Raw genomic sequence first — 23,103 nt, forward strand, 5'->3', positions numbered from 1 at the left:
GTGGCCAAAGCAGCACAGTGAGTGACACTCGCCACCCACAGCATGAGGGTGCAGCGCGCAGCCCCATCAACAGAGGGCGCTGCAAAGCGAAGGGGCGCGCGGAAAGCCTTCGACCTCTTTTGGTCTCTGCGCGCTTCCGTAGCTCCCCCCCTCCACCCGGTTGCGCGCATGCGCGTTCGCGAGAAGGCCGCGCAGCGCCGGGAGAGGGGAGAGAACCATGAGTGACATCCGGCACTCGTTGCTCCGGCGGGACGCGCTGAGCGCCGCTAAGGAGGTGTTGTATCACCTCGATATCTACTTCAGCAGCCAGCTGCAGAACGCTCCGCTGCCTCTGGTGGATAAAGGCCCGGCTGAGTTGCTGGAGGAATTCCTCTTCCAGGTCCCCAAGGAACGCGGTGCTCCGCCCAAGGTGCGGCCCGACCCCGCGAGGCCCGGTGTGCCTGAGGGGATGCGGGGTTTGGTGAGGTGGTGGCAAACACCGAGTTGTGAACGCCCGACCGGCCCTCTTTTTCTCACGAATCCCCAGTGCAATTCGCTCTTTTGCTTCTGTTTCCTTCCAGAGATTGAATTCGCTTCAGGAACTTCAGCTCCTTGAGATCATGTGCAATTATTTCCAAGAGCAAACCAAGGATTCGGTTCGGCAGATCATTTTCTCGTCGCTCTTCAGCCCTCAAGGGAACAAAGCGGATGACAACAGGATGGCTTTACTGGGAAAGCTGGTTTCCATGGCGGTGGCTGTGTGCAGGGTCCCCGTGCTGGAGTGTGCTGCCTTCTGGCTGCAGGTGTGATTTCTGGCTAAACAAATCACCGTGGGAAGGAGCGAAGGGCTGTGCTGCAGTGGGTGACACCTCATGGTTGGTCACAGCTGTTTGCAGGCAACTCTGCTTCCATGGTGGTTTTAACTGACAGCCGGCTGTTGCAGCTTCCATCACACATCTCTGTGCTCACGTAGAATCATAGAATGGCCTGGGTTGCAAAGGACCACAGTGCTCATCCAGTTCCAACTCCCTGCTGTGTGCAGGGTTGCCAGTCACCAGACCAGGCTGCCCAGAGCCACATCCAACCTGGCCTTGAGTGCCTCCAGGGATGGGGCATCCACAACCTCCTTGGGCAACTTGTTGCAGTACCTCACCACCCTCTGTGCTCACATCCATCCTTTAATCCAACACAGGGCAGAGCTTTTGCTAATCTATGTACAGCGTTCCAGCTGTTGAGCTTTACTAGAGGAGGGAATATATCCTGGGCAGCAGAAGAGTCTGTAGATTATTTTAAAGAACGCAGCTCTTAGGCAATGTGGGGGTTGCACGGAGCTTTTCCACGTTAAGATTTTACTCCTCTCTATGAATGGGTCATTTATATGCACTTTGATTTTGGGAAAGTGGAAACACAGTGTTGAACCAGCAAAGCTTCTGAGCAGGGAGTATCTGGGCAGAGTGAACTGAAAGCCAGCTCTATAGAACTTCCTGTGATTTGTTTTAAGCTGCTTTTCATGGTTGCTGCCTTTCATCCCTGCAGCGAACTCCTGCGGTGTTCTGTGTGAGATTAGCCCGAGCCTTGGTTGATGACTACTGCAACTTGGTGCCAGGGTCCATCCAAACTCTGAAGCAGATTTTCAGTGCCAGTCCTCGCTTCTGCTGCCAGTTCATCACAGCGGTCACAGCTCTCTATGACCTCTCCTCAGGTAAATATTTCCTGGCTGTGTCTTGAAAACTAAGAGGTATGGTGTAAAGCAACACAAATTAACTGTTGTAAGCATTAATCACAGAATGGCCGGGGTTGGAAGGGACCTCAAGGATCATGAATCTCCAACCTCCCTGCCACATGCAGGGCCACCAACCTCCACATTTAATACTAGACCAGGCTGCCCAGGGCCCCATCCAACCTGGCCTTGAACACCTCCAGGGACAGGGATTAACTGCAGAAAATCTTAAGATGTTTGTAACAATGGAACTATTGCTGGCAGCAGCTCAGAGTTGTGGCCTCAACTGTTGCTGGGGTGAGGAGAAAAGTAAGGAGTAACTGAAGGGAGAGTCTGTAATAGAGAAGCAGCCAGGTAACACCTGACAGTGGGGAAAGGACAAAGGGACCTCATTGATTGAGCAGCATTAGAAATGAGGGCACTTCTACTTGGGCTGGGCAGTTTTTTCTTCCCTGTCGTGTCTGCTAGCCAGCAGATAGACCAGTCAGATTTCTTCCAAAAATGGAGAAAATTCAAATCCTGAATGTTCACAAGCTCTTGAGCAGTGATATGAAATGCAATTAACAGTGTGTGCCTCCAGTGTGCATGACCTCGTATTGATACGTCCTGTCTCATGTTGATGTTGCTCAGAGACTAGAAACATGTATGTGTCTAAAAGAAGATTGTTTTCATTTTATCCAGTGAGACAAGTTGTGATAGGCCAACAAACAACCATGTGCTAAATGCCAACATTGCATGGCAATTAAAAAAAAAAAGTAAATACAATTTGTTATGGATAAAGGAAGTGTTTTGCACATTCTTCTCAGTAGCTTGATGTTGATGAGAGAGAGATGCAGGCTTTTAAAAGTATTTGGTGGAGCTTGTAGCATATTTTCCCTCAGTATTTTATATAAACTTTGTGCAACCATATGAGATCTCATCCAACTTTAAAAGATGTCAGAAAAAAAATAGCATGAGTTGTAGGAAGTACTTATTTACTATTATTGTTATGTAATTTCTTGATTTGAGATGTTGCTGATGCTGCAAGGAAGGAAATCTTGTTTTTCAATGAGTGCTCTGTGCCTGGGCAGTCTCCACTGTGTTCTGGGGACAAGATTTGGCTACACAAACAAGGCAGCATGCCTGGAAAGAAAATAACAAAACAAAGCTTTGCTGTGGAAAGGGTTAAAAGTTGATGTGGTGCTTTCAGAACAAAAGCTGAAGTTAACAGGAGGTTATGGTTGTGTCACCCAGGGGCAAAATTGCTTCATGAAAAAATGGCAGAAAAAAAGTGGGAGGTTCTGAAATTGCAGTAGTGACAGTGCAAAAAGTGTGTATGTGTGAGAGAGATTGGAGTGCTGTCCTGTCCTGCTCACTGAGCAATGTCTTCCCTGTCTTCAGATGACCTGATCCCTCCTTCAGATCTGCTGGAGTTGATTGTTTCCTGGATCTTTGAAGACCCCCGCTTGATCCTCATCACCTTTCTGAACACTCCTATTGCAGCCAACCTGCCTATAGGGTTTTTAGAGCTCACCCCGCTGACGGGGCTGATCCGTTGGTGTGTGAAGGCTCCCTTGGCTTACAAAAGGAAGAAGAAAGCCTCTCTCTCCAATGGACACCCCACCAGCAAGATTGCCAAGGACTCGACTGAAGGAGATGATGGAGATTGCCATCAACTGTATTCAAAACTGCATCTAAGCGTCCTGCAGGTTCTTATGATGCTTCAGGGACACTTAACAGAGAAGAACCTTTATGGGCGCCTGGGGCTAATACCCTTTGATCATGTGGTTCCACTTGTGGAGGAAATTAACAGACTGTCTGACGAGCTCAATCCTCTCAATGCATCCAAAGAGATTGAACTGGCTCTGGACAGACTGGCTCAGGCTTTGCAAGTGGCCATGGCATCAGGAGCACTCCTCTGCACCCGAGGTAAGTGGTCAGTGGGGCTGCCAAAGAACCTGCCTTTGGATTCTTTTCCTCCAGTGTGTGGATTTCATGAGAGGGACGTGACCTTATCCCGCTGAGGCTCTTTGCTGGGGTCTTGGTCCCCCTCTGAACTCTCGCTGCTTTGAAAAATAATTTTGGAGCCAGCTTTTGAGAGTGGAGGGCAGATGTGTCATGTGAAACCGCAGCACTTGTCCCAGTTGGCACACTAAAAGCTTAATTTATTTTTCCACCAGCTTTGTAAACTTTGCTGTGAAATGCAGAAAGTGATGACCAGGAGCCAGAGGGAGCCCGGAGTTGTCTTGCTTGGCCTAGTTCTCCAGCAGAGACTCCAGCCTGCAGTTCTTCCTGCGTTTCTCATCAGAACAGTCTGGGTTGCCTTCTAACTGGCTCAGGGAGTCACATGTAGATCATGGTGTTTACAGTAGGAAGAAACTATTGAAACTGTTTCTTATGGTGGTAACTTCTGCAGTTTAAATAAAGAGGTTTTGCAGAGCAGCATAAGCCTGATCTGAAATCCTAAACTGATGGGAAGCCGTGCAGTGCTGATGAGCATGCAGCTGAATGACAGTCAAAGGTTGCTTCTTCAGCAGGGGATGAGGCACAGTATTGACTCTGCATCTGTGAATGTGAGGCTTGCTTTAGCAGAGAGTGTGGGCAGAGCTTGATCCGGACTGTATAATTGCTTTCCAGGAAAGCTGTGTATCTCCCCATGCAGTCTGGGGCCAGGGATTACTTGTACCTAGTTAAAAAGCACTCTTCAATTGTTTTTCAATTTGTCTTCTCTGAGTTTACCTGCTGGAGGAGAGACGTGAAGTAGATTGCCATGAGGTTCATGTGTTAAACAAGGGATGAGAAAAGCAAATTAAGGCTGTTTATCTGGAACTTCTGGGCCTTCAGTTCTTCAATGAGACTGTATTACAGTCTGTGCATTTTAAGTTGAAGTTGGTGAAGAAGCCTGTTAGTCTGGCTTTTGACTATCTTTCTTGTTTCTAAAACCATTTCTTTTCCTACCCTTTGACTCAATGCCTTTGACATCATAAGCACTGTATTCACAGAGCAGTCACACCTTGTATTAGCTGTCTTAGTTACTTATTGATAGATGTGTTCCTGTGGCCAGATCATTCAGATTTCCAGTTCTTGGCACTGTATATCTGAATGTCATCTTGCCTGAACGGTTTTCAAATGCTTGAGCTCTTCTGTTATCCTGGGAGGTCAGCAGCATCTCATATTTCATAGGGTAGAGGCAGGGCTGGCTGTAAGCACAATGAGCCAGGACCTGCCGTCTCCCTTGGCTGCAGTGTAGTGTTCCTGGTGGCAGGAGCTGGGCAGAGCTGTGTCAGGCCTGCTGTGGGTGCTGTGCTAAGTCTTGGGCTGCCTTCAGGTGAAATTGTTTCCTGTGTGGTAGTGAAGGTTCAAAATAGAACACAGAATGAAGTGTGAAGCACAAAAAGCTGAGGCAAGAACTGAAGAAATAGAGAAACATTTTCTCTCTTACAAATATTTTGCTGTTCTGAGAATGGGGTTGTGGATCTGTGGGTCACTGGAGCTTTTCCAGTAACTTGACCTTACAAAGAAAGTTGCTCTCATTTCTGCTTGACCCTCATTGATCTGTACTCTGTTCTCTTTCAGATGACTTGAGAACCGTGTGCTCCAGGCTACCACACAACAAGTAAGAGACCTTCCTGTACCTTCAAGTACCTGAGACACATACTTGAGAGCTGTTGAGACAAAACCTCCTTTAACAATTTGTACTTGCTGTCTGGAAGCTGGCCTTCGTTCAGACACAGCTTAGTATCAGGTTAAGGGTGATGGTTGTTTTTCCCTTGCGAGCTGGATGCTTGACTCGAGAGTTCTGTGTCTCCCACTATCGAGATGTTTTTACCCAACCTGCATTAAACCAAATGAACAGAAGGGAAAACAAAATGACAGTGTGGAACCTGTCCCATTCTCCTAACTCCCCGATGGTTTCACCCAAACCAGAGTTTAACTGTACTTTGTTTCTCACCTCTCACCCTTAGCAAACCTCTGATCTTTTCTTACTAGTAGCTGAATGTGCTCAGAGGTAGAATCTCCCCTTGCAAAAGCCTGGTGGTGCCCATGCTGTGGGAAGCTGCACCCAGCTTGGTGTTTCCTGTCTTGTTAACCTGTGAGGATCACAGAAAAAGGAATAATACTCAAAAGCAGCATTGTTGCCTTTAGTGGAAATGACATATCATTTCTGCTCACAGCAGTGTTTTTTATAAGACACTTTCAGCAGAAAGCAATGTCCACCTGAAGAGTAGTCACAAAGTGAAAATGAGCTTGCTTTCAGCTAGTTTGCCTTCTCAAAGTAACACAACTGTCTGCACTTCTCTCTGCAGCCTTTTGCAGCTGGTGATCTCAGGACCTGTACAGCAACCGGCCCACAGCGCTCTGCCTCCGGGATTCTATCCTCACATCCACACCCCCCCTCTGGGTTACCCTGCACACGCTGCTCACCCCGCTCTCCCAGCTCACCCTGCACTCCCAGCTCACCCCGTACAAACGTTCATACCAGGAATGACGTTCCCCTACAGGCCTATCCGCTAACGTGCTCAGACTGCAGAAAGTGACGGCTTCCCTTGGTCTGAGGAAGCCTTGCACAGAAAAGCGACCGTCTCCAGAGCCACGTTTTCCTCTTTGTTGGGAAGCTGGGCGGTGCCTGCAGGAGGGCTCCACCTCCGGGAGCAGAGTAGACTCCAGGGGGAAGATAGCAGTTACTCTGAACGTGGGCTGAGGATACGAGAGCACCACGTGGATGAAGGGAGGGAGTGGAAAAAGGCAAGCAAGTCGAACCCTCTGGAGCATGTGGCAATCCTTTTGATGCAGTGTATTTCATACAAGCACCGTGCTAGTACATCTCTCAATAGGGTGTTTGTCAGTATGTTTGGCACACTGAGAGCAGCCCAGTCGTGCTCTGGGCAGTAGGGCCAGATGGAAAGCCATACAATTTTTCACACAAGTCCACTCCAGCCCGTCCATCTCTTTGTAAATGTTTGTATCTATAGCCACAGAATGTGTACACTGTATATTTTTGGAACACAAACGTTTGCTTCAGAAGCACAAGGTAGAATAAAACATCACTTCCTATTAAAGGAAACCACGTAAGATGCATCAAATAGTTCTGTCGCTTTATCTTTCGGTAGCGATTAGAAGGTGCGGTGCGATAAGCCAGCTTGGGGGGGGGCGGGGAAGCAGCCGCTGCCGCCCGCACGGAAGGGGGCGTGGTCACTAGGGGGCGTGGCCTCAACGCGCACTCCCGATTTGCGCATGCGTCGCTTGTATTGGTCACGTGAGACAGGCAGCCAATGGGGAGTCGTGTTGTTGCGCGGTGCCCAAGGAAGGCAGGAAGGAAGGGCTCGCCCGCCCGCCGGTGTCCGCCGCGGCTCCGGCTCCTCGCCTGGCCCCGCCGTTACGGCATGCGCTGAGCGCCCGCACCGCCCCGTCCGCTGCGCGCCCGGCGCCCGCCGGCACTGCCCGGCACCGCCGCCCCTCCCAGGTGAGCTGGGGGTGTTGTTGCTGCCGCGGGCCCGTTCCGGTGGAAGGAGCAGGCCGGAGCGCTCGGTTAGCTGGAGCCCTGTGGTGTGAGAGGCTCGGGAAGGGCTGAGGGAGCTGCAGTTGTTCAGCCTGGAGAAGTTTCTGGTGAGACCTCAGCGTGGCCTTCCTGTGCCTAAAGGGAGCTTAGAAACGGGAGAAAGAGCGGCTTTACACGGGGAGATAGCTATAGGATAGAGGGGAACGGCTTTAAACTGAAAGAGAGGGGATTCGGGTGAGAAGTGAGGAGGAAATCCTTCACTCTGAGGGAGCTGAGGTGCTGGCACTGCTGTCAAGAGCTGTGGGTGCCCCATCCGTGGAGGGATCCTGGGCAGCTTGAGCTGGTGTGGGCAGCCGGCCCGTGGCAGGGCTGGAGCTGGGGGCTGTGAGGTCCCTTCCAACCCAGCCATTCTCTGAACCGCTGCAGTTATGCCTATGGAGTTGTGTCGTTTGAGCTTTTAAAGGGAAAAGGTGAACTCTGGCCGAAGGAGCTGCTGGCTGTGCTCTGTAGCTGGGCATGGAAGTGCTACTGAAGAAAGGCGTTTCCTGGTTCAGCTGAGGTCAGGTGGTTCTGTGGCTGTGCTTCCAGCCTGTTCCCTTGCTGGACTAGATCTAGGCTCACCTTAGGGGACTCAGCCACCAGCATGCATCACTGCAACATAACCAGGGCCTTGTAACTCCATCCTTCACAGCAGGGCTTTGCTTGGGTGGGCACAGGGGATCCCAGCAGCACCGTGTCCTGTTCTGCTGCTACCTGGCAGCTCACGTACCACCCTGCTGCCATTTAACAGATTGCACTGAGACAGCTCAACTTCTGTGCCCTACCCTGTGCAAGCATTGTGCCTGTCTGAATGTGCCTGTGCCTTCAACACAAAGCAAGCAATACCTTGACTTACCATGTAAGTAGGGAGGCAGTTGCATGGATTTGCACGATGTGTCACGAGGTTTTTAATTGCAGCTGATTAAGCTGAGCCTTAAATGTTGTCCCAAAGATGTCAGCAGCATTTCCTGCCCCTGGCAGTGGCACAGGTGTAGTTGGTATTGGGAGAAGCACTTGGCTGCCTGGTTCTTCAGAGCCCGCCCTGCGCTGTACAGTGGGGCCTGGTATGTGTGCTATCCTTGTGGCAGAAGTAAATTCTCCATTTCTGCCTGCCAGACCCAAATGCTGAAGGCACTGCTGCTCTCTGCATGCTGTCAGGGCTGCTGTGAGCAGCATTACTGGTGACAGAGCACTTGCTTGTCCAGCTGCTGCTCTGCTTTGCAGGACAGCTGCTGGCTGCACAGATACCCCCAGGCCTTTGATAGTGAGGTGTCTCTGGGCAATGTAGGTGAAATTGAAGTGTGGGTGAAATCGTTTGGATGCTGGCTTAGCACTGGGGTTTGCTGTGTCCAGCACCTCTGAGCCCTCAAATGATTGCAGTTGCCATGTGTTTAAATGTTTCATTCTGCTGCCAAGCTGATCAGCCTGCTCTGTTGTGTTTTGCTTTGTGCTGCTTCAGCACCTTCCACACTGGGCAGTTTGTGCCAGGCACATAGGTGAGCTGTTGAGAACTGCAGGAATGTACCTCAGTGTCTGACCTTTACTGGCAGATGCATTAAAAGTTTGTAGCACACAGAGGGTTTGCTGGCTCAGGCACGATGCATGTTGTGTTTATCTTGCTCATCTCTGCTTATCCTGATAACTGTCAGAATCCTGGTTTGCTTCTGAGCAGCCAACTGATGTTCTTAGGGAATTGTGCAAGCATGGATTTTTCCCTCATGGTTAATGCAAATTGGAAACCTTTGCCTGTTTCTAGCTGGCATTCCTTATTTGCCTACCGACATGCAGACACTGCCTTCCAGTGTATTGGTCTTTTGGCTATGAACATGTTCTGTGACTTGAACAGCTTTGGATTTTGCTACCCTGAAAATCTGTGCCTTATCCCAAAGTACTGTTGGCAAAGTTTGGTGCATATCTATTAATCTGTTCTTCCCTCCGGTTGTTACGGATCTGCTAAACAGATTACACCTGGGTGTCTTTCCCTTAAGAACTCATGCTGGATTTTATTTCCTATCATTTATTCTGTTTAATCTGCTAGAGGTTCTCCCTTTCATCTCTGTGACTTTTTTCCTCTTTATGGGGGTGCTTCTGGTGCATTTTGGGAGTGAAGCTGATGGCTCTCTCCTAGCATGCTATAACCAGTGTGTGAAATATCTCCATTCACAAGCTGACACTGGAGGTGCCTCATACCCACCAGGAGCTGACTCAGCTGTGGCAGGCAGTGCAGCCACATTCCTGCTTTGTTCCCTGTGCTGAGTGACAAGCTGTTCAGCAAGAGCTCTGCCTTCTCTCAGCACTCCTCTACAGACTTTAAGCACTGACGTCTTCAGTGTGGGGCACTGCAAAAAGACTTGGAGCTTTACGCCTCGCTCTGCTTCCCCCTCTCCTAGCAGGAAGGCAGGAGCTGCAGCTGGTTGGTTTTCCAACGTTATTTGTAAGTCAGTTTGGAATTTCTTGGTTTAAACTTCTTGCTGTGGGTGCCAGAATCTATTTTGAATGCTACAAGCTTGCAGCAGAGCCAGTGGTGTGCTGAGCCAAGTGTGGGTGTCTCATGCTGGAGAACACCACTAAGAAAGGAAGAGGAAAGCAGCCTCGTTGGTGCACATTATAAGTACAGGTCTTGGAGAGCAGCGAGTCTGGGAGCCTGTCTGCCAGCTGGGGGAGGGAATATATTTTCAGTTGTTTTCAGTAGCCTCTGGAGGTTGGCTGCTGGTGCCTTTGTGATGGAGCAATCAGCTGTGCCTGAGTTGAGACAGCTCGGTAACGAGGACAGTGCCTCGTAATGGAGATGGGCTTGGAATTCCCTCTCCCAGCCTTTGCACTGTGCTGATTTCTGGCTCTTTGAGTCACTGCATGCATCTTGTCTGCAGCTGTTTGTTCTAATTCTGGGATGGCAGCGGGCCTGCATGCAGATGAGCTGCCCAGGGTTCCTGGTTCTGGGAGGAGCAGCTGTGCTGGATGCCCGCCGTGCTCAGTGCTCACGTGGTGCTGGCTTTCCTCCCGTCACCTTCTGCTGCTGAACGTGCCTCTGCTGGGACCCTCAGCCTTCAGCTCCTGCAGTGCTGCTGTCACAAAGTAGATTTTCTCTTCTGTGTCTCAACAAGAGGAGCTTTAACAGCAGAGCCCTCCTAGCGATTCTTCCTCACCGTCCCCCAGAGGAATGGCTCTATCTGGGGCAGGAGGAGGCTGAGCATTCCGCAGCGTGCTCTGGGGATGCTTTGTGTGGTAACAGCCTGCATGAAATCACGGCTCCAGTGATGCATCCAGAGCTGTAGGGAGAAAGAACAGCCCTGAGAGCCACTCGTGGCTGCCAGGTTAGCATGAATGTGATGGAGCAAAGAACAGAGGATGCATGTGTGGAAAGATTTCTCTGACAGCGAGTGTTCTGATCTCAGATATAACTGCTGTTTGTTCCACAGGTACAGCTGATTTTGTCTTCTTGCTGAGTATCCTTTTGGGATCTATTTCACACTGTGATCCTCCCTGGCAGAACTGCTGCAATTCCAAGAGTTTGGCTTTTGGATTTCAGTCCTTTGGCGAGTGAACTGCAGTCTGGGCACAGCAAAAGCAAAGTGCAGAGCCAGGAGCAAGGTGCCAATGCATTTCCTACAGTGATGTCTGAAGAGCGTAGGTACTGAGGCAGGTCTGGCTCAGCAGCATGGGGTGAGCCTGGAGAAGGGGCCTGGCCCACCATTCAGTGAGGTTACGTGGGAAGGCAGGAGTTCAGCATCTTTTCCAATCCAGTTGCCGTTTTTTTGTGTTAAATAAAAGGAGCGTGGTAACAGGGGTATCTGTGTGGGACATTCCCTGCAAGACCAGTAACCTAAAAATGCAGCATGCTTCAAGTGAAATGCAGAATGGAACTCTTTACTCCTTGGTTGGAATTTGGCCTTTGGCTGTTTTACATCATGTAAATCTGATCCCCAGCACTGGGTGATGTGAGGTAGAAGCACAGAGCTGTGCAGTCCTGCAGTGCTCGCAGCCAGCAGCAGAGCCCAGGGCTGGGAGAGGCTGCTGTGCTGCTGCCCTGTTTTTGGAGCAGCTCTTCACATTCCTTCCAGGCTTTGTCTCGTCCTCTTTATTTGCAAGTGGGACAGAATGTCGGATGTGAATAATGACTTTTCTTTCTCCCCTGGGAATCTTATCTTGTGGGGCTCTGGGGGTTGTCCTTGTGGCCATGTGGGGATTTGTTGCTGTGTTGGGAGCAGCCCCTCAGGGGATCCCAGCTCTGCAGTGCTGTGCCTGCACATCTTCCAGGCTACCAGCTGCCCTGCTTGTGCCCAGCACAGTCTGTTCCTGTAAGTGAGGTGCAGCTACTGCACACGTATTGGTCTCTGAAGCAGGGCTGTGATCTGGCAGAGCCAGTGCACTCCTTGTTGGAATATCTATGTGTGATTCCAGTTGGTATTTTGTTTAACTTTAGTCTTAGTTTATCTCAGGTTTATTCTGCCAGGGAACTGGGTGGTTTTATTTCTGGTCGATAGCATTTATATCTGGGGTTTTGATGAGCTTCTCTGGATGGCAGTGGAAATCCAAACAAGAATTTGTGTAAGTGGCATTGTAAGGTTGTTCATTCCTCAAATCCAGCTGATGTCTGCAGGATGCACAGAGCAGAAGCACTGTTAGGGCATGTCTAATAGCCCTAAAAAAAGGGAAGCCTTGTTAGATTGCTTGGCCAGGCTGTGGGAGGCATAGAATTGCTTGAAGGATTCATTGCACTGAATTCTAGTAAGTGTCATGCTTTGTCTTGCATTTAAACATCATCTTAGATGTAGAGCGTTGATTCAAGGTGGTTAACTAAATTTCTCTAGAACTAGAATATTATGTCGAGTTTCTCACCTTATTTCTTATATGCAAGAGCTCTAGAAAGGAAGGAGAATTTCCTGCTCTGGAGAAAAGTCTGAGCTGAGGTTTGTTTGGTGTGAATCACCTCATTCAAGGAAAGAAGGTGTCCCTTAAGCTGCTGGCTCAGCCAAGCTCCAAGCAAGACATGCACAGGAGGAGCTGGAGGTGCTGGTGGCAGCAGTGCACAGCCTGGGTGCCAAATATGATGGATTAGTTTACAGCAGGTTCCTCTGCAGCCACCCCATACACACAAAGCCAAAACTGCTTCCTTGTATCTGGGGCAGTAATGTTTTGCTGAATTTATTTCAGTAAAGTGAGGCAGAAGGCTATGGATACTCAGGGCCTTTATGCTTTCATGTCATTTTGAAATTCATTTGTATGCTAAAGATCTGCAGTTTTTAGGTAGGAAATGGACTTGAAACTGGCTTTTTTCCTTTGTACTTCTGATCTTTTGTTCAGGGGAAAAAAAAAAAATCAACCAAGCTGACTCTAAAAGTGATGCATAAAGCGGAGCTTCCCTTGGCACAGTCACATCCTGTCAGCTCCTACAGCAGTACTTGGCCAGCAAATGCAGATGAGATGTTATTTTCTCTGAAGTGTTTTGCTGCTCTAATTGTGCTGCTGTGATCTCAAGCTCTCCCTAATGGGTAGAGAAAAGGCTTAGAATTCAGTTCTGGTAGCAGCTATGATGGCTGTACTGCAGATGTACGTTGATATGCACTATGTGAATTAATTTCTGCCCTACAGTACTACAGAAATAATTATAACCTCCCTTTTCTACAGAAAAGGACAGTGTGAGGCTGTTCTCTGGGCTGTAAGCTTTTGGGTGTGTTGGCAAATAGCTCGGATGTTTCAGTCTCATCTGCTCCATATTCAGCTATTGTACTCTTTCCAACAGCATCACGTGCAGTTCCAGCCTCCTATCTGTTTTCCACATTAACTATCCCATCCCTGCGTGGTGGGGTTGGGCTTAAGGGAAGAGCTTTAGCAAGCTATGGGGGACTGAAGTGGAATTTAGTTTGTCCTGGTTGAAGAAGCCTGGTATAGCTGCCTATGGAGTAGCTTCCTCGGGCTGGGCACGTGCATGCTTATCTCCTGATGCTTCAGTGTCCCCTTGCTCTGCTTCTGGCAGAACGAAGTTATCAGGGAGCTGGAACTGAAGGTGTTTGAGCCCAGCTGTGTCCAAAAGCTGGGCTGTGAGAAGACAATTGCTTTGGTGCCCTTGCGTGGTGTTAATGCCCTGTGCTGGTAACCAACCCTGTCCTGCACCACAGAGTGCTCCTGTGTCTGGTGTAGGCAGGCTGTGAGTTTTGGCACAGGTTGTTACTTCTTCAGAAACCATTTTCTGGCCATGTCCTTCTTGTTAGCTGTCTCTTTGTGTGATCTGGCCTGCGTATTTTTCCCCTGTTGGCAGTAGTTCACGAATATTTCAATTCTTAATTGTTAAGCAGGTGTTCTTTCCTGCAGGTACCCATGCAGCCTTTTCCAGCTTCTTGAGGGCTGTCTGCAAACCAAACCGAGCTTCACGTGTTGCCACAGTGCCCGGCTTGCACCCAGCCTGCAGCCCAGAGAGCCTGTGGGGGAGGCAGCGATTGCAGCCACTTGGTGCTTCAGCAAGCAGTGAGGCAAAGAAAAATCATTACAGAACACTGGCACAGCTGATAATCAGCTTATGCATGAGGATTTGGAGTTCCTCTGTCATTAGTCTCGGTGGTGTCACTCCACGTCACTGCACTTGAGCATGGTTTATCTTGTAACTTTCTCTTCACTAGACCTACCAGATAACACGTAGTGCTTGCCTGGCTCTTAGAGAATATAATGATTGCTAAACGTGAACTGATCCTCCCAGGGATGGCCCCGTGCTGCTGGCTGAGTCTCCGAGGCACCCCAGAACCTGAACTCTTTTTTCATCCCTAATTTATTGACACTGAGAGGATTTGAAATGGTTGACTGAGAAAAGGCACTGACTTACGGGGTCATCAAAACTTCTCGAGAATGAGAAGATCTGTAGTAAGAAGAGCAATGCTGCTGCAAACCTGAGCTCAAGGGTGAGGTTGCGGCGTGTTGGGCTGTCACTGCAGGGCTGGCAGGTCCAGATTCTGACCCCTCAAAATGTTACACCTGTCTTAGCTGTCAAAGTAGTTTTAAAACCAGTGAGACTACAGATATTGTGTGGTTTTTTAGGTGCTTGTTGTTTTGAAACTAACATTTGGAGTGATTGTGAAAGCAGCTTGGTAAGTGTGCAGCCATGGTCCCGTGAAATAGCTGCGGTTCTTCCTGGGTTCTTCAGAGAGGAGCAGGTGAGCCAAGAAAGCTGGTTCACGTGGAGCTGGGACTGGACCTGCTTTGGCTGGAGGAACAGCAGGGAAAGGCATTTCGGAATCCTTAGGAGAAATGTTGGTGCGTGGTTCTGTGTGCTGTCAAAGCAGCTCAAACTCAGATCGTTGCTGTGTGGACCTTGTGTGCGTTTTTGCTGGTTAAGTGTTTTACAGAGTGTTATGATGGAACTTTTACCCTGCCCGAAGGGCATATGCAGCCCCCTGTGCCTAAATCTGCTCATCTCAAGTCTCTGAATTTAAAAGCAAGGGTGCTGGAGAGCTGAGCATCCCCTTCAGCAGCAGGCAGTACCCAAGTGCTGCAGTTTGCAGCTTTTCTCTTAAAGCATTTCAAACCCCCCAGCTGTATCAGCGCTCCTCCCAGCTTGGTGCAAACTGACTGAGGGTGCACTCAGCTGGAAGAACAACTCCCTGCACACCGAGAACTGCCCTGGCACAGACACTTGGCTGAGTTCCATCGTTCCTGATGTGCTTTCTTGTCTTGCAGGTGTGAATGACAGAGGAGGTGCCTCCGACCGCACTCACCGACGTGAACCTGCGTCTGCTGTGCCACGATGACATAGATGCAGTGAAGCAGCTCTGTGGTGACTGGTTCCCAATAGAGTATGTTGCTGTGTGGATATGGGTGGTGGGAGCCTGGGGCTAAGCAGGAGCCCGTGCTCTGAGCTGCAGCCCTGGGCTGGTGCTGAGCAGGCAGCAGTGCTGAAGCTGCTATGCACCCTGGTGCTGCCGCTGGTGGTGGTGACCTGCTGCCACGAGTCCTGGTGTCGGCTGGAAGTCCATGCATGAGGGTTTTGGCAGAAAGATGGGCTTTGCAATCAGTGGTGCTTCCTGCAAAACACTCTAGGAGATGGGAAAGAGAGGGTGATGGACACCCTCTGCAAAGGGCTGTTGTTGAGGCCAAACCTCTGGATAGAGGAAACTTGTGCAAAACTCTGGTCTGAGGCCTCACAGTTTTGTGTTGGTGGTTTTTTTTTTTTTCATTAAAAATATTCATGCTTCTCCACTCTCTTAGCATAAAAGCTTTTGTATTAGTCTTTTTGGTAGGTCTGAAGGAAGGCTGTCCTCTGCTTTGAGCACCAGCTCAGTTCCCCACACGGTAAATGCTTGTGTCTGCACAAGCACGGGACTGTTTTCCAGGGGACAGCAATAGCTTTCTGTCTGAAACTACAGCTTCAGGTTTTAGAAACTTTAATCTTTTTTTCCCTTTGAGAGGGTTTATAGAGGATGTTAGCAGGCTATAATTAAGATCACAAACAACGAACCAGCAAAAGCATTTGTGGAGTTTAGAATTTGTACCTTTGCTTTAAGTAGGAGGCATGCTGAATTCTCTGGAACCTAACTAAGTGTATGCTGGCTTCCCCATGGTGGCATGGAGCAGGGAGGGCACCTGGAGGCTGCTCACGTGATATTATTTTGGTGCATATTGGTACAAAATAATATCTTTTTTCTTCCTTCCAGGTACCCTGACTCATGGTACCGAGATATCACTTCCAACAAGAAGTTCTTTTCCCTCGCAGCCACATACAGAGGCTCCATCGTGGGAATGATAGTGGCAGAGATCAAGAGCAGAACAAAGGTGCATAAAGAGGTATGAGATACTCTGCCCTTTGCTGCGGTGAGTTGGGATGGAGCTGTTTGGGGGATCTTTCCCAGCTCCACTCAGAAGCCATCCTGAACTGATTGTGAAGAGCCAGGAACGTGCTGCTTTCCAGCTGAGGAAGCCTGAGGGGTGGGGTGTGTTTGAACACGTGGTCTGTCACAGAAAGTCCCTTCCTGCTGGGGTTGGGCAGCTGCACTCTGATAGCAGACTTGCTTCCTGATGCGCTGCAGAGACAAATCAGATAATGCTGCTGAGGTCTCTAAACCCCTTTGGCTCTGTTGCCTGGCTGTTCTCAGTGTGCCTGGCCATTGCTGGTGGATGAAGTTCATGCAGCCAAGGGATAGCAAAAGTACTCCTGTCTTACATGAGTGCACTTCCTTAGCTGTGCTAGGTGAGTCACTCCTGTGAGCTGGCTTCCTGAACAACTTCAGTGTCCTTCATTTCACAGTCACTTCTTGAGCACAAAGCAGAGGTGGCCAACCTGCAGGAAGCTCAGGGCTCGGTGTGACAGAGCTTGGAAGCCTGGAGAGACAGCACAGTGTGCTCAGAAAGGGGAAGGAGAGGTGGCTGCTGAAGAGGGTGAGACAGGAGACCCCCAGGGTAGTGTGGGGAGGGCAACGTAGGAAAGCAGATTAAAAACAAAGCGAGGGAAACGTGGTGGGCTTAAAGGCCATCAGCATTGTGATGGTGTGGAACAGTCAGTAACACTTGTAGGAGCCAAGAGCACTGAGTGGCTTTGGGCTCTTTGCTCCAGCTGACTTCACCCCAGAGCTAGTCTAAGTCAAACTGAGTCTTCAGCAGCTAACAAAAGCCTCTTGTTCTAACCACTGAAAGCCAGGGCTTATCCAGATACTGTCCCAGACAGCTGGGCCTATAGAGCATGTTCCTCGTCCTCTTCAGCAGTACAGAGCTCTCCAGCTGATACGAAGCCCTGAGCAGGCAATGGAGTCCATTGCTGCTGAACTACAGGCTGATCCAGGCCCTGATGTGTAACTCAGCTTTGGCAGTGTGAATCCTTCTCCATAAAGAGTGCAGATACATTGTGTCCTTAGGGCTGCAAACCATGTATATAGTACGGACACATTGTGATTTGTGCTCTGTGGCTGGAAAGGCCACGTAAAGGTAGGAGTTCACCCAGGGGACAGCGCTCCTTTCTTTTTTCTCTGCTGTTCAGTGAAGATTCCTGCTTTGTTTTCATGTGTTCTGGTACAGGATTCTTGCTTTCTCCTCCGCCTTCCCAGGTACCTTACTAAACAACTTGTCCTATCTCTACTCAGGATGGAGACATCCTAGCTTCCAATTTTCCTTTGGACACTCAAGTTGCTTACATACTCAGTCTTGGAGTGGTGAAGGAGTTCAGGAAACACGGGATTGGTAAGTTGCTGCTAAATGACAATTCTGTTGCTGTCTTGTTTGCTACGTGTGGGTGGTAGGCATGGATGATAAAGCTGCACCACTTCACTCCAGGTTCCTTTTGACAAAACCTCTGTGATTTATCCCAACACTTGAAGTGGTGCTCTCACATCCCCTTTGTGTTGCTCGTGTGGCTTTAAACTTACAACTTAAACCAATAGAAGAAATGTGTAGAGAAAGCTGAAGGAGACTGGAAAAGGAGTGTAACTCAGACCTGATTTAGCCTGTCATGTCCACGTAAACTCTGAATCCTTGCTGCAACACGCAGCAGTTTTGCAGCCAATTGGGAATCTTGCAGTCAGAAGGGCTCATCTCTATTTGGAGCAGGATGTGGTTTGTCATCAGTAAGTGCCCTTCTGGTGCGATTTCGAGCATGATCTGTATCTTTGATCTACCAAAGGAAGGAGGTCGGGTTTGGCAGCATGACTCACTGTTGCACATCTGGAGTCTCTTCAGTGGATACAGCTATGGACTGTATCTCCCTTCTCCATTCCTGTAGAAAGGTAAAAATTGATATGATGCATAAGGACCTCAGTGGGAGGGCTGTATTTAAACTTACCTTAGAATGCTACTTTAGATAGATTATCTGTACACAGAACAGTGCTCAGAGAAGTTAGTAAAGGGGTGTTCTGTAAAACTGGGGCTGTTTGAGGGCCCCTTCAGTTTCCAAATCACCATTCTTTTCAGCTCCATGTTGCTGGATTTTTTGCCTCACAGCATCAGCATTTCCTGTATCCATTAAATCCAGGCAGCATGTCCAAACCTTTGCACTTGTACCTGCAGCAAAAGAACCTTAAGGAGCTGCTGCTGCTTTTTCTGAGAGCTTTCCCTTTCCAAAAGTTTTTCTACTCGTGTTTGAAGCTGCAGTCTTACATGTAGGAGGTTTTTCACTGCGAGTACACTTTGAAAGTACTGAAGCTCTGATTTTTGCTGGCAGACATTAGAAGCTTTTTGTTTCTGGTTCTCTGCTCTTCTCAAACCCGAATGCACTTGGTTTACTGTGAGCTGTGAGTGGCATATCTGATAACAGAATTAAACTGCTCTCCCATTGAGGTTTCTGTGTCTTTTTGTGCTTGGTTGATAACAAATTCCTACTAAGTCTTAAGTAACTGTAGGGTCAACGCTGCTGACTTCTGCTGTGAAATCCTGTGGGCTCTGCAGAAACTCAGCTGTGCCCTGAGGATTGTGAAAGAGCACGTTTCATCTCTGTGTTTGAATTAGCTCAACTATTTCTTTAGTCTGTTGTTAGTGCTGGGAGGAGTTAGTCCTGTAGGTTCTGCTGGCTCCTTCCCACGGTGAGCTGGCTTGGATGAACCTCCAGGTCCCATCTGCTGGGGCTGCAGTATCCTCTGTGCCCTTCTCTGGTTTCCCTGCTGCTCTCCTTTCCTCATGGCTGAGCAAATACAGGCTGAGTGAGACAACGACTCGCCCTTCTCCTAAGAAGGGAGCTTAAATCCTACCAGTTCTTTTCTTTAAATTTCGTATACTCAATGCAATAATCTGCTTGTCAAATCCTGTTGTCTCTGTCTGTAAAATAAGTGAGCAGATGGAAGCGATACCACTGCAGGTGACTCAGTGGCCTTATGCAAAGCTGGGTGCTGTGTGGTGGGGATGGGTGCTGCTGGCAGAGTTACTTTGTGGTCACTGAACCAGAAGGGTTTGTCTTTATCAATCTGTTCTGTGAAACCAGGCCAGAGGTGAGACAAGGTTTCCATTAAAACCCTTTAGTGCTGCCCTGTTGAATGTCCTCACGACGCTTTGGGGAGCGGGTGGGATCTGATCTCCTCCACGTGTGCAGCAGTTGCTGCTTAGCTGCTGGGTGCCAGAGATCTCAGCCAAGAGCCCTGCAGAGCTGTGCTGGCCCTGAGGGACGCAGCTGCACTGCCTGATTCTGCTCTTCTTTCTTTCAACAGGTTCGCTCCTACTTGAAAGTTTAAAAGACCATATATCAACGACTGCCCAAGATCACTGCAAAGCCATCTACCTGCACGTCCTCACCACTAACAACACAGCAATAAACTTCTATGAAAACAGAGACTTTAAACAGCACCACTATCTTCCCTATTACTATTCCATAAGAGGGGTCCTCAAAGATGGCTTTACCTACGTTCTGTACATCAACGGTGGACACCCACCCTGGACGATCTTATATCCTTTTAGCTCAGCCTGATGTCCAGCGAGGCATGCGAGGCAGACACCAGACCATGTTTGGGCCTAAAAATAGCAGTTCAGCCAAGTGTGACCTGGCTGTGTCTGAGGACTCATGCCTGCTCAGACGTGAGCTTAATTGGACTGATTTCCCTGCAGCCAGAAGGAAGGCAGCGTTAGACAGGTTCAGACCCACTTGTGCCCAGACTTCCCCAACTCTACTGGGAAAGTGAAGGATGGGAAATTGAATTTGAAGCTGAAGCCAGTTTCTGTGCGTGCTCGTGTTAAAGCAGCATACCAGGCACGCTTTGCTTGCATGGTGCAGGATTTGGCTGGCACTGTGGCAGAAAAGCCCTTGGTCTTGCTTCCTGCCACTAGGCATCCTTTGACCCTGGCCTGTTCTAGGTCTCAGCTGGCTGCTCTCAAATTGAATTTGGGAATTATGTCAGGTGTCATTGGGTCCTGGTAAAGAAACTTGATCTTTCTCAGGTATAGCTAATTAGTCCAGATCTCTCCAGGCAGATGAGTGTATTTCAGCCCCTGCAGTAAATTACTGTGGAGTGCCAAGGAAGCTAACAGCTGCTTAGGCGGGGTATTTCCCACACAGGTTGCAGCTGAGCTGGAGTTGTAACAGTAGCTGATGGTTGGCTACTGACTTCTAATCTTAGAGGTCTTTTTCAACTTTACCGATGCTGCTGTTCTATTTCCAAATCGTCTTATTTTGTGGTGCCAGGTATACCTGCTTGTGACAGAAAGGAGCAGTCATGTAGTGTGAGGAGCTGGTCTGTCTAATAGCTGAGCAGAGCAGCTCTCACCGTGTCAGAGGGTCTCTGTAGCAGGTAGCAGCCCATCGAGAACCTCAGGTTATTTCTGAAGTTATAAGTGTATGTATGTATGTATGTATATATGAGTGTGTCGCTATCCTTAACAGATGGCCACTGACTACCTGCAGCACATCGGATCAACACTAGCCAGCCTGAGCCCGTGTTCCATTCCGCAGAGGATATACAGACAAGCCCAGAGCCTTCTCTGCAGCCTTCTGCCATGGTCTGGCATTTCTGCCAAGAGTGGCATCGAGTACAGCCGGACGATGTGACTCCATCAGCGGATGCACACAGCACAAAGGTAGGTGCCTGAGGGCAGGCTCCCTTCTGGCCCACACCATGGCTGTGTGCCTGGCCTTGTCTGGGGAACTGGGAGTGTGTGCTGGAGCTGCCTGCCCACCTCCCTGCTGTGCCAGGTGTGTGAAGCATTGCGGTGCCCTGGCCTCCAGCTGCCAACCTCCTGGTTTCATGTGAAGGGAGTTTGAACTCTCCTCTTGTTTACATGGGCTCGGAGCTTTAGAGCAGATTAAAATTGTCCCTGCTGCCTTTGGCCCTTTTCCCAGCCATTAGACCGGCTTTGATGGATGGAGCAACTGAGCCTCCGCTTTACTGACACAGTGTCCAAGCTCAGGAACCGAGAGCCAGTGTGCACAGATCTGACCAAAGTCTGTGGAACAGTGGATCTCCAGTACACTTTGAGACCCATTAACAACTGTTTTCTCTAAGACAGCTTCCCCCTTTGTCTTTCCTTAGGGATTGTTCTTCCTTTCATCTCTTGAACCATCTGGCTCTGCACTGATTCCAGTGATGATGGCTTTTGGTCAGTGACCCACCCCTTGGAAAGGACTCCTTATTCCACAGACTGACCAAGATTTTGCAGACTTCACCCTGGACAGGCTGGAGCCCTGACTCACCCTGTGGGCTGGAGCCTGTGAGCACTCCTGGGAGGCCGGGCTGCCAGGGGGCGCCGGGCTGAGGGCTTCCATGTCACCGGTCTGTGAGCATGTCACACGGTCCCTGCCACTTCCCTCGCCTCTGGATGGTTTGCTTGTATGTGATGTGGAGGGGTTCAGTTGCTGCTTCCACGCCACAGCTGCTGAAAGCCGTGTGAGTGAGGTGCACTGTGAGTGAGCAGTGAGCACCCTGGGAAGAGGGGAGCTGGATGCCTGCGTCCTGCCCTGCTAGGGAATCCAGGCAGGGCATCTGCCCCAGGTGAGAGTCAGCCCCAGCCCTTCAGAGGGGGGGTTGTAAAAAGTACCTGATCCAGGATGCACTGAGTAGAAGGCAGGGGATGAAATTGCTATTTCATAGTGAAATATATATTATACTGTATAGATCTTTCTGCCTCTTTCCAAGCTGGAACAGAGCAGGGAAGGGCCTGGAGCTGTGGGACCACTGTGGTAGGCAGAGCCCTTCCCCTCCCAGCACGCATCCTCCCTTGGCACTGGGGCTGCACACTTGCAGGATTTTTAGGGTAGAGTGCTGCACACAGATCCCTACAGCTCTTTGTTGCAGAGAAGCCCCCCAGCTGCTTGCTTGCATGTTCCAGGCCATAGCGTGCAGGCATTGCCATGGGGCCACACTGTCAGCTGCCCTCCCTGCAGCACCAGGGCCAGACTCAGGGGCTGTGTTCCCTAGCACCAAGTAGCTGTGCTGCTGGGAGAACCCTGAGGCTCCTGTGTGCTGCAGCCAGGGCAGGTCCCTCCACGATCCCTGCCCCTGGGAGTGAGTGCTTTGCTCCTAGGCTGGGAGTCTGCAGCTCCATCAGCACCAGTGCTGGAGGTGTGGGGGGCACCGCTCCCCTCTGTGTCCCCACTGCATTTTCTGCCCTGGTGAAGGCTTCTCACACTCATCGCTGTGCTCCTCCTCCCACGCTCGTGCCCCTCTTGGAAGTGGGGCTTAAGTGAAGGGCAGTGTAAGCTGTGCAGGTTCCTATGTGCAGGGCCAGCTCTGGTGGCAGGTGAGGGCAGGGAATGGGATGAGCCATAGTCTGGGCCAGGTTTAGGCCTAGAAAGAGCAAACATGGTAGGAGCTTGCAGCCCTGATACCATACAAAGTCGTTTCAGTGTTTGTAAGCCCCTAAGATGAGAATCAAACAATAAAAGGATGTGGAGGAGATCTCACTGCATGGTGCTGTGCTGGTTCATGTGAACAGAGGCCCTTGGCTCAGAGCTGCTGGCACAGCAGGCAGTGCTGGTGCAGCATTTCTCTGCTCTGCACAGCCCTGACTGCAGGAAGGATTTCAGTCCAGCTGATGGTCTGGCAGATAATTTATTTGGGGGAAGCAGAGGCCCCAAAATCTCACTGCTCACTTTTCTGGAATGAGAGCAGGGCTGCCTTCACGAGTGGTTGACAGGAGAAAGAAAATGTATTTCTGGGAGCAGGATTACACCTGCCAAAGAGTGCAGTGCAGAGAGCTGCAGGGTGAGCCAGGGCTGGCACATAGTGCTGGCTATGGTGCAGCTGGGGAGGTTCTGGCTGGGCAGGGAGACCATCCCTGGCTGGGGCGTGGAAGTAATGCAGTGTGGGCTCAGCCTGTGGCTGTCAGCACTCCCTGCTTGTGGGGCTGCACAGCTGCTCCCTGCGTGCTGCAGCGAGGCCTGCAGACACAGCCCAGCAGCAAGCACAGCGTGGTGCAGCTGCATGCAGAACAGAGCGTGCCAGCACTGTGCACAGTGCGGCAGAACTGCTCAAGGCCTCACAGCAGCACGTGGTTG

General features: G+C 50.0%; 2 protein-coding genes across 4 annotated transcripts; both read left to right on the forward strand.

Moving 5' to 3' along the window:
• Nucleotides 1-166: 166 nt before the first annotated feature.
• Nucleotides 167-6,761, forward strand: C16H7orf26 (chromosome 16 C7orf26 homolog). Its single transcript, XM_003210750.4, has 6 exons — nucleotides 167-409; nucleotides 561-782; nucleotides 1,516-1,681; nucleotides 3,080-3,607; nucleotides 5,255-5,294; nucleotides 5,986-6,761. Exons 1-6 carry the CDS (start codon nucleotides 218-220, stop codon nucleotides 6,191-6,193), a joined length of 1,356 nt encoding a protein of 451 aa, XP_003210798.1. The 5' UTR covers nucleotides 167-217; the 3' UTR covers nucleotides 6,194-6,761.
• Nucleotides 6,762-6,975: 214 nt separating this feature from the next.
• On the forward strand, nucleotides 6,976-22,814 carry NAA60 (N(alpha)-acetyltransferase 60, NatF catalytic subunit). Of its 3 annotated transcripts, none has more exons than XM_010719381.3 (7): nucleotides 6,976-7,142; nucleotides 14,886-15,001; nucleotides 15,860-15,989; nucleotides 17,279-17,375; nucleotides 19,328-19,562; nucleotides 20,502-20,687; nucleotides 21,140-22,814. In XM_010719381.3, exons 2-6 carry the CDS (start codon nucleotides 14,892-14,894, stop codon nucleotides 20,656-20,658), a joined length of 729 nt encoding a protein of 242 aa, XP_010717683.1. In that variant the 5' UTR covers nucleotides 6,976-7,142; nucleotides 14,886-14,891; the 3' UTR covers nucleotides 20,659-20,687; nucleotides 21,140-22,814. The 3 variants fall into 3 exon arrangements, with proteins under 3 accessions (XP_010717683.1, XP_019476233.1, XP_031411679.1); XM_019620688.2 differs by lacking the exon at nucleotides 6,976-7,142 and adding an exon at nucleotides 7,209-7,285; XM_031555819.1 differs by lacking the exon at nucleotides 6,976-7,142 and adding an exon at nucleotides 10,511-10,531.
• Nucleotides 22,815-23,103: the final 289 nt, after the last annotated feature.

This window comes from Meleagris gallopavo, chromosome 16, assembly GCF_000146605.3.
Source record: "Meleagris gallopavo isolate NT-WF06-2002-E0010 breed Aviagen turkey brand Nicholas breeding stock chromosome 16, Turkey_5.1, whole genome shotgun sequence".
Classification (NCBI taxonomy): Eukaryota; Metazoa; Chordata; class Aves; order Galliformes; family Phasianidae; genus Meleagris; species Meleagris gallopavo.